The 9,973-nt window shown below is 50.2% G+C and overlaps 1 protein-coding gene across 1 annotated transcript in view; it reads right to left on the bottom strand.

The window, feature by feature from the left end:
• Positions 1 to 376: 376 nt before the first annotated feature.
• Positions 377 to 9,973, bottom strand: part of CHRDL2 (chordin like 2) — a 28,452-nt gene continuing 18,855 nt past the window's right edge. Inside the window, exons 9-11 of the mRNA XM_074817042.1 lie at positions 7,050 to 7,232; positions 2,335 to 2,427; positions 377 to 477 (exon numbers count right to left, since the gene is read on the bottom strand). Coding sequence (XP_074673143.1) covers positions 398 to 477; positions 2,335 to 2,427; positions 7,050 to 7,232 — 356 coding nt within the window. The 3' untranslated portion in view covers positions 377 to 397. The remainder of the gene's footprint in view (positions 478 to 2,334; positions 2,428 to 7,049; positions 7,233 to 9,973) is intronic.

Raw genomic sequence — 9,973 nt, 5'->3', positions numbered from 1 at the left:
GTTGGTAAAAAGCATGGTCATGTTCTGCTTTACTGCTAGCTCCTGGTGCTCTTCAGAAATGCCAGGGTGTCAGGGATGTACCCCACCTCTTCACGTCGCCCCAGGCGTCGCCTCGCCGCCGTCTCTCCCTCCTCCCTCTGCACACCCGACATCTTCGGTAGCAGGAGACAACAGGCGGCCTCTCGCGCTCTCCCGCTGGAGAGAGGCACCTCCACGGCTGTGGCTTCAATGCGGTTCAGTTTGGTTCCTTTCCTGGAGTTTCTGTAATTTACACTAGTGTATCCTTTATTGCTGTGCCAGTCTATTTAATAATGCAACTTTTTTTTTCCTATATATGTGTATGTGTGTATGTGTGTGTGTGTGTAGATAAATCAATAGCTACGTTAAAGTTTTTTCCTTACAAGTTCTTCGTTTCTTTCTCTGGGCTCTCTGTCATCCTCAGCTCTGATGTCTGGGCTCGGAAAATGTTCCAGTGACCTGGATGAGCAGAGATGGACACTCAACAACAACCCTCAGAGCAGGAAAACAGAATTTACCTCACACGCAGCACCCTCCGCACTGGACGGCCCATGAGGACCATGATGGGAGAGAAATGGGGGGAAAGGTCTCCCCACAACACTGGCCATGGCTGGAGCAGCTCATGAGCAGCCCCGTAATCTGGTCCTAATCTTGTAATTAAAATGGTATTTGAGGTCAAGAGAGGCCCTATATACATCTTGCAATGCAATTAACAGCTCAATTAACAGCAATGCCAATGCTTTCCCTGGAAACCACTCCTGTGCGAGCAAAAGAAAAGAGATCGGTCTGAAATGAGGGTAAATCACTCCATCTGCTTCCTCAAAGTGCGCTTTAACGTGAGCGGTTAGGGCCGTGTTCTCCCCGGCATGCCTGGGCTTCGGGTGGACTCCCTGCCTCTCAGGGGGGAGAAGCATTTTGCTTGTCCTCTGATTCATCATCAGAAACCCCAAATTCACATTTTTGTGGGCCATGGGTGTGTGTGGGGGGTATGTTTCTCTGCTCTCTTTGTCAGCACAGGGCGATGGCTGTCAGCCCCCATTCTTTGGGGTGGGTTGCTCAACCCCCCGCCATTTATAATAATTTTTCTGCTGCTGTCCCAGCCTTGCAGGGCTTTGCAACCACGTATGGTCAGGGAAAGTCCTGCTGCAGAAGGAAAAGAAACTCCCCAGGTGCCCCCACAGCCTCACAGGTGAGCTGCAGACTCCCTGCAAAACAAATGCACTGGAGGAAGCTGGGAAACACCCCAAAAATGGGCACAAAGCTCCCCAACCCCTCTCCTTGCCCCCCCAAAACATCAGCATCCTGTAACTGCAGGAGGTGGCTGGAGGTGTTTTCCCTCTAGGTGGTCACTTTCCCCACAACCCCAGCAAGGATTATGCAGCCCTAACATCGTCATCCCCGGGGGGGGGTGTATTTTCTAGCTGAATTAATCTCCTGTTGTGAAGAAATCACCGGCAAATGCTTTCATAGAACCTGCAGCAATGGCAGAGGGATGGTTTCACAACAGGGTTATTTGTCAGGGGAAACTGAGGCACAAAGAAGGAGGCACATGCCAGAGACCACATGGAGATGCAAAGCCCAACCTGGGAGCAGGGACCTGAAAATCCCCCAGGGTTTGGGCAAGAGATGTTGTCTCAAACGGATTGGAGGTGAAAACAAATCTCCACCCTCCCTGGGGCACTGGGTGTGCTGGTATGCACTGGGCAGCAGCACCGTTCCCGGCTGACCCGGTGACCCATGGGTGCTGGACAATACGGGAATGGCTCCAATCCGAACCTAACCCATTAAACTCTAACCCAGCCCGGGCAAAGAGGCAGCCAGCGGGAAATAGCATGGCAGTTTCACTCCGCACAAGCACTCTCGGCATGTGCGCTGGCATTCCTGCTTTTTGTAACATTTACGCACATCCAAGAACATTAAGAATGATTTTTAAAAATATTTCAAGAGTTTATTTTTTTCGAATCCCTTGCATCATTTTTTTTTTTTCCCCCCGTAACGCCAGATGGATTAAATATAAAAATCAAACAGTTTTACAGGCTTTGGAGAGACAAAGCCTTTGGATTTCACAAGCGTGCATCCACTTTTAGAAAGCTGGCTGCCCTTTCTGATACCATAAAGCGAAAATGTGACTGCTAACCAGGAGTGTTGCATATGCGTGTGAAGACAGGTCAGCCCTGACCCGGCTATGTTTGCACAAGCCTTCTCCCTACGGTTTGCTCCCCACGTCATGCTGGATTTATGCAGCAAAACATGGGGTTGTTTGGGGCAGAGTCTGCTGGTGGAGCAGGGAAATGTGATTTTTTTTTCTCTCCCTACCTTCATTCGTCCTGGTGATCAGCCTGAAGTTCTGTGCTTCTTGCTTGAATTCTTGTTTGCTGATCTTCTTGGTCTGTATCAGATGAAATATTCCTGCAGAGAGAAACACAGGGCATCAGACTCTGTGACGCTCAGTTTAAGGCTCAGGTTTGGATGCACACCTCTCTGTCCCCTCCTGAGATGCAAAAGGAACACTGCCTGCACTGGATGCCCCGGGGTCCTGGTTTGGTGCAGAACCTGCTGCTGGAGCCTGGTGGGGGTTTGGGAGTGAACCCAGGGCTGGCCAAAACCTGGGAGAGATCTCATTTGAAAACAGTAACTGCTCGTTAAATCAGAATGTGGCAGGGACAACACCACGAAGCAAGTGAAAGAAATAAGATTTTGTTGCTCCAAAAAGCATCTTGCACTGGAGGAGCTCTGATCTTCCCTAAAACCTTAAGAGAAATAAGGGTGAGACCAATGGGATCCTGGTATCACTGTTCTCTCTGCTCACTCTTGACCACCTATCTTCCCCGACCACAGAGGACTCTCCATCCTCGGATGCTTTCCTTTCCTGGAAGTAGTCAGGGACCAAAGTTTTCCATCTCTTTGCCCCCTGAAACTCCTCCAGGACAGAAAAAAAAAAAAAAAACCACAAACAAGTTACCTCAGCAGAGATTGATATTTCTGCCTGTGCCAGCATTGTCCCATTAACAGAGGTGTCTGTCTCAGATGTTTGACCCAAGAAACCCAGAAGTTGCATTTAGCAATGGAAGTGATCTTTCAGTGGGATTAGGGGTTATGATATCCCTATTTGCCCGCAAAGCATGACAAACCGGGCAGGTATGCCTGGCATATCCTTCCCCACCTCTCACCCAGGCTCCCTGTGCGTCCAGCTTCTCGCTGCCGGCAGTTGTGAGAGGCAACGTGGTCCCCCTTATTTGGTTAAGAAACTTTCCCCGATTCCCAGCAGCAATTACACACAAAAAGCGTATGTAACAAAAGGGAACTGGGTAGCAATCTATATAAACAAGATGTTATGGACTGTGGAAAATTAATACAGGAAGTCAAAGACATCCAGAGAAATATGTGAATATTTGGGCTATTAATAAGTCCTTTAAGTGGGTCAGGAAAATAAGTCCTACCAGTAACAAAAGGAGATACTGAATGGAGATTATAAAACTGTTAATGACGCAAGAAAGGCACAAGTGTTCAATAAATCCTTCTGGTCTATACTTAGAAAGGAGCAGGAGGCTGTGCTTATAGTCCCCGTGGCTGATGAAGCGCTTTCCAGTACATTAGTAACCAAGAGGATATTTTAAACAAGAGCTACAAGAGATAAACATCTTTTAATCAACCGACCTAGATAATGTTCACCCAAGAGCCCTTGGAGAGCTGGCTGAGACCTTTGGCCCCTCGCACGGTCGTTTCTGACAGATGCCAGGAGCTGGGGAGCAGCAGAGGAATGCAGATGATGCTTCAGCACGCACAGGGAGAGCATGAGGCGGCGCAGATAAGAATAGCCCACTGCGCCTGCCATCCGCCAAAGAGGCATTACGGGATGGAGCTGGTAAAGGGTGATGGCATTTCCCGGCGAGCAGATCCTGTCCAACAAACAGGATCGTCTCCTTTGCGAAGTTTAGGATGAGACGGAGGGAGGTGGCGGGGCTGTTGGGCACTTACCACCTTTCCTGGTGCTTTAAAGGGGGCTTATAAGAAAGATGGGGACAGACTTTTTAGTAGGGCCTGTAGTGATAGCACAAACAGTAAGTTTTAAACTAAAAGAGAGAAGATTCAGTGTAGATGCAAGGAAGAAATTTTTAATGATGAGGGTGGTGAAACACTGGCACAGGTTTCCCAGAGAGGTGGTAGATGCCTGGAAACATTCAAGGCCAGGTTGGACAGGGCTTTGGGCAACCTGGGCTAGTGGAAGGTGTCCCTGCTCGTGGCAGGGGGGTTGGACTAGATGATCTTTAAGGTCCCTTCCAACCCAAACCTTTCTGTGACTCTATGCTTTAGGCACTGCCTCAGGACCAAAAAACAAGCAGAGTTCAGTAGAGAACAAGTAATGAATTAAGGACCAGCCCCATCTCCAAGGGAGCAATTCATCTTCCCTAATTTTGGAGAGGCAAGGGAGAGGCAGGCTCTTCTGCAGTGCCTAAAACACTAAAACGGGTGGATGGGACGTATCGTAACTTCTTCTCTCTGCTGACTGTGTGGGGAACCAGCATGACTCTTTAAACATGGTACTCAATGCTGGGCTGGGGAACAAAGAGAGTGAGGGTCTAATTCAAGAAACTGTTCTCAGGATTTGCTAAACCACTTGCAAAACAAAGCTTCGGCAGGTGGATGGAGATGGGACCGTGGGTGCACACGGGTGTATGAGACCCATCCCAGCAGGATACAACCTTTGACCAGAGCCTTGCTCCCCATTTTGGGCTCTTCAAGAAAGACATAAAGAACCCAGAGCAGAGCTATGGGAAGGACCAAAAGAAATTTCGAACATCAAGGAAAGACTGAAAAAAATCAACTGCTTAACCTGTGTAAGAGAGGGAAGTGGCAGGAGCTGATGGCATCTTCAGATGCATCAGAAGAAAGGAGTTTGCTCTTCACACCTGTGGTGGAGAGTATGAGAAGGCACGAGCTTGAGCTGTAGGGAGGCTGTACATTGGGCAAAGTCTTTCCTTAGGAGGTTTGTGGCTCTGGAAGATATTACAAGGGCCACAGAGTCTCCATGACAGGAGATCTTCAAGCACATGACACAATAGTGTGGGGACAGCTGGTCTGGACCACACAACTCCCCTCGAGCCAGGGTATGAGGGTACATCAGCATGATGAAACACTAGGGATCACCAAAGGTCCCAAAGCTCCAGGTTTTCAAGAAAGAAAGGAGTATTTTGGTCAATGTCTAATCACCAGCCTGGCAGGGTAAACGTGGGAAAGAGGTCCAAGGGGGAACCGCACCTCCAAGTACAGCCCAGGCCTCCAGTGAGGCAGGCTGAAGGGCAGGAGTCAATGACAGAGCCCCCAAACCGTGCTGCTCTCTCTCTGATCCTGCCTGATCCTTTTTCGTCCTCACTCCCAGCAATAATTCCTGCTCCAAACCATCAGAAAGTCACATTTCAAAACTCCTGAGTTGTTCAGACCCCTAAAAAATGTGGGAAAGCCCCCAACTGTCACTCATTAGGGGGCTGGTCATGTACCACCAGCAAGTTGGGTAAAGCTCCTCCTGCCAATTCCTGCCTCGTGGAGGAAACTATCCCGGCACAGAAATAGATGAGGCCACGTAGGTATTGCAAGCCCATACAAAGGCAGATGGACGGGCTCCAGGCGCAACTTGCAGCCTCTTTTCTCCACACTCACTGCTCTGTTGGTAGAGTGATGGACCATGGAGAGGTGGAATCCATATGTGACTGAGCTCATGCTCTTTCCCAATAGTAACACTTTGCTCTGCCAAGCAAAAGAGCTGTGTTGGCCTCGGGGACAAGGGCCTCCCCTGTCCTTGGCTGGCAGAGCTCGGGAGCTCCGTGCAGACGTGAAGCTTTTGGCCTCAGAAGGTGGCGAGAAGGTTTGGGTGGCGACCTCTGCCAAGGAGCGAGGAGAGGAAACGGTGGGGCCCAGACAGTGCAGGCTCAGAGCTGTCCTCCAGCTACAAGGTGCCATTGTGAAGGAGGCTTTGCTGAGGTAGGGGGGAGGACAGAGAGAGGGGCACCGTGGAGGATGGAGGATGGCAGGGGGAGGATGGAAACATGGTGGCAGCCAGGGCTCTGTCTCTGGACTTAATTTCTCCGGCTATTATCCATGTGTGCCTGCCCCTGGCATCTGGGAAGTGCCAGCCCCAGGAGAGCTGAGATCTCCTTGGGGAGTGAGGTGAGACATGAACATACACAGGAGACCAGAATATCTGCCTACACATGTCCAGAAGACACCCAGCTACAGGGTCTGAGGGTCACTGTATCCATAGGAGGTTGCGACCAACCTCAAGAGCTCAAGGTACAAGTTTTTGCAAGGGGTAGAGTACATCCAACGGAGACTCGGGGTTGGGGAACTGCAATGCTTTCCCAGACGCAGAGAAACACAACACTAATATCTACTGGACCAAGTGGCCCTAGTAGAGAGAAACTCCTCTGGTCCATAAGAGTGTTGCACAGCTAAAGGTGCAGGGACAGAGAAAGAGATTGGTGTCATCTGATGGTGTATTTGCTGTGCTTTGATCTCTGGAAGACACATCAACCAGAGCATCCAAATCCACCCATCCAAAAAGCGAGCTGGGGGCAATTCATCCCCACCCTGTGTGCATCTTTGCAGCAGCTCTGCAAGCTTTGCTCCCAGTGATGGGTGTACCAGGGGAAAAAAAAAAAGCAAAAAGTAAAAATATGGAATGACCAGAACAATTTTTTGTTTTGTTTTCCATGTCCGTTTGGCAGGTTTGGAGGAACAGCCCCATGGCCCTTGCCTTGTTTGCCCACGTGCTGTGGCTCCGGATGGTGTTGCAGCTTGTGGAGGTGTACACTGGGGCCAAAAGTGGTTTCCAGTCCCTGGTCTGCATGCAACTGCAGCAAAAGGGTGTGAAACGGGGGAGTCAGAAAAGCCAGCCTGCTGTCAGCAGGTTTTGACTCACCATGCAAGGTCTGGAGCACCACTAGAAAAGCCTGAAAAATTGAACAAAGCTTGGAAAGCACCAGGTTTCCACACTCACCTCCTCCGTTGCTGGCTGGTTTCGTTACAGTACTCACCTTTAATCAGCTTCCAGTTGTAGATTTCCACCTCTTCCGCAGGCTCCTTCTCAATCGCGATTGTCCTGAGGATCTCCTTGGAGGTCTCCGAGCTTGGTGGCACAAACATGTACACGAGGACGCGGTTGGGGTTCTTGCCGCACCAGGTGGTGATTATTTCATCGGTGGGTTTGACTCTGGTTTCTGGGCAAAAACAAGGACAGAGTTCATTAAATAGGGACAGGAAGGAGTTTGAAGGAGATCATCTCAGGACCCAGGCCAAGGGAAACGCATCGCGTTGGGTGGCACAGCCGTGTCTCTGAATGGGATCCTGGCTCCCAGGGTCTGCTCCCCAGCGCCAAGATCAGCAGCAAAGGGAGATGTTGATAAAGGATCTGTGGACCTGCTCATCCCCATATTTTCCATTCCCTTTGATTCTGGCACCCTCTGTGACAGCAGGGATGAGGAAGGGAGATTTTCTCCACCTGGATCCCCCGTACCCGCTGCAGGGACCTTGGTGCCATCATCACTGCAAAGCCCAGGCTGGATTCCCCGCTTCCCATCGCTCCCGCTGCCATCCAGGAGGAGCAACGTCAGCAAAGCGAAGGGATGAGCCCACAGTGCGGGAGCCAGCGCTGTGGCTGGGCTGCCTGGGCAGCGTGCCCGGCTCAGCCCCGCTGGTGGGCTCAGCCCCAACCCGAGCCCCCTCCCCACATGGGGTGCAACAGCGGGGAGACCCACACCAGGGGCACCAGTGGGACCCTGTGTGACTTTTTCAACATCCTTGCTAAGGGAGAGTTGCTAATTTTTTAATTTTTTTTTTATGTATCTGGAGTAATTAAGAATCCCCCATGGTTTTGGAAGGAGATTTATTGCCTTTGGTTGTGGTCCTTGGAACGCAGAGGAGCCCAGCTCTGCTGAATTTAGCCTTGTTCTCCCAGTCATTTTGGATGCTGAAGCTTTTTACACTACTCAAAAGAAAGTTTGGCTATAAATAGACACGCGGGGTTTATTTTAGTAGGACAGTTATTTTAGGCCTGATTCTGCTCTCCCCTGTGCTTTCTGGGGTGGTCCTGAGCTACTTTCCTCAGAGAGGGGATGGAAATCCCCATTTAAAGGGATGCAAAGCAGGGTTTTTTCATCAATGGGAGGACAAGTGTTCAGCTCTGCAGGCTCAGCATGATGCAGAGGGGGACAATCACAGCCCACCACCTTCACCCCTGCCACCTCGGGGTCCAGGTGCAGGAAAATCTCTATTCCAGACCATTAAAATTCACCCACTCTAGGGCTGCATTGACTGAGGAAGCCCCACCTTCACGACAGGGAAGGAACCACACATCCTTGCAGGTACAACAGGTATTTAACAACCTCAGAGCTTCACGCTGGAGCCACTCAATGGCCAACAGTGTTGGGGAGGAAGAGCAGGGACCCAAGAGTCCCAGCCACCAGCTCAGCCCCCAGCAGCTGTGATGGTCTCCCCATCCGACCAATGCATTGCAGCAATTCCCCTTCGATTGGGATCCCTTTTGCAAATAGAAATCACTCAGCGTTTCTCTTCAGGCTACTGGGTACGAAGGAGGAAGAGGAGGACAGTCATGGAAACTGCCTGGAAAAAGAAGATGGGCGAAACCTCCGTGCAGTGAAGCAAAGGACAAGCCTGTAACTTGGCTGAGCAATGTGTATATGTGTGTGTGATTGCTATCTATGAGTACTGGAAAGCAAGAAGAAAATCACTTTGGCTGGGTCAGAGTGTTTAACTGGAAATAAATGAAGACTGAACAGCAGACAAGAGATCCCAGCAGAGAAAGTTGTAGACTTTAAACCAGAAAGACCGTCTATAATGGGAATGCAAGACTGGAAGGGCTCTGCTCAGTCATCACATCCCTTTCCCACCAGGCACCACGTCATAAATCCTGCTCATAAACATATCAGAATCCTTATTAAAACAAGCTGAGCTTCTGCCCTTCACTCCCCCAGGGAGGCCATCCCAGAACCTCCCTGCTCAGAGGCTGGAAAACCTTGAAAATCCCAGCTGAAATTATTTTGCAGCCTGTTTGCCCCCTTTCTTAAATGTGGCAATGCCTCTTGCTTGATCTCCCTGGTGAGATCCCTCCACAAAACCACCCTGAAGATGCACCTCGGAGGAGATCACCCAGAAACTGCTGCATCTGCAGTCAGGCTCAGAGACAGTCAGGTATCTTTAGTCTCTCTAGGGAAGCAGTGGGTGGTCCATCATCTGAACATCTACTGCTGAATGGCAGTACAGAGGGGTGTAGCCTAGAAAACATTCTCCAGTGGGAACAGGAGAAGATCTCATGCCCTGCCACATCTTTGCCAGGTCTGTGGTTTAAGGTAAACAGCTTTCCAAAGACCAAGAAACAGCTGAGAGACCCAAAACCCATTAAACATGAAAAAAAAGAGGTTCTCTCCACCATGTCACAGTCCCAGCGCCAGCCCAGTTCTACCTGGCTCACCCCAATAGCCATGTGCTTAACCCTCCCCCTTCCAGGGACAGGGTCCTCAACTCAAATTCAAACAAACCACGAGTGCCACAGATAACCCCACACCTGGAAAGTGTCCTCTTAATTTCAAACAACATTTCAGCTGCCACAATTTAACCCTGTGACTTCTTGTCCCAGATGGAGGTCTGGAGAACAGACCGTGCCCTCTCCCCAGAAAGCATCTTCTATCTGCCTGAAGAATCTTAGCATGTTCCTTCTTGGGCATCTTTCTCCAGATTACACCCACCCAACTGATACAACCTTTTGGTATCGGTGCAGCTTCCTCACCTTGGGTCAGTCCTGCTGCTCTCCAAGACAGGCCAACCCTTACATCAGTGCTTGCCCTGGTGAACTCACCCAGTGTGAATTCAGGCTACCAGTGATGTGAAACCCTACACATTTGTCTTTACACCAAGGCTAAATGGAGGAACTGGAAGGCAGCTG

This window comes from Strix aluco, chromosome 2 (assembly GCF_031877795.1).
Source record: "Strix aluco isolate bStrAlu1 chromosome 2, bStrAlu1.hap1, whole genome shotgun sequence".
Lineage (NCBI taxonomy): Eukaryota > Metazoa > Chordata > Aves > Strigiformes > Strigidae > Strix > Strix aluco.
This window is presented reverse-complemented; position numbering and strand designations above follow the sequence as displayed.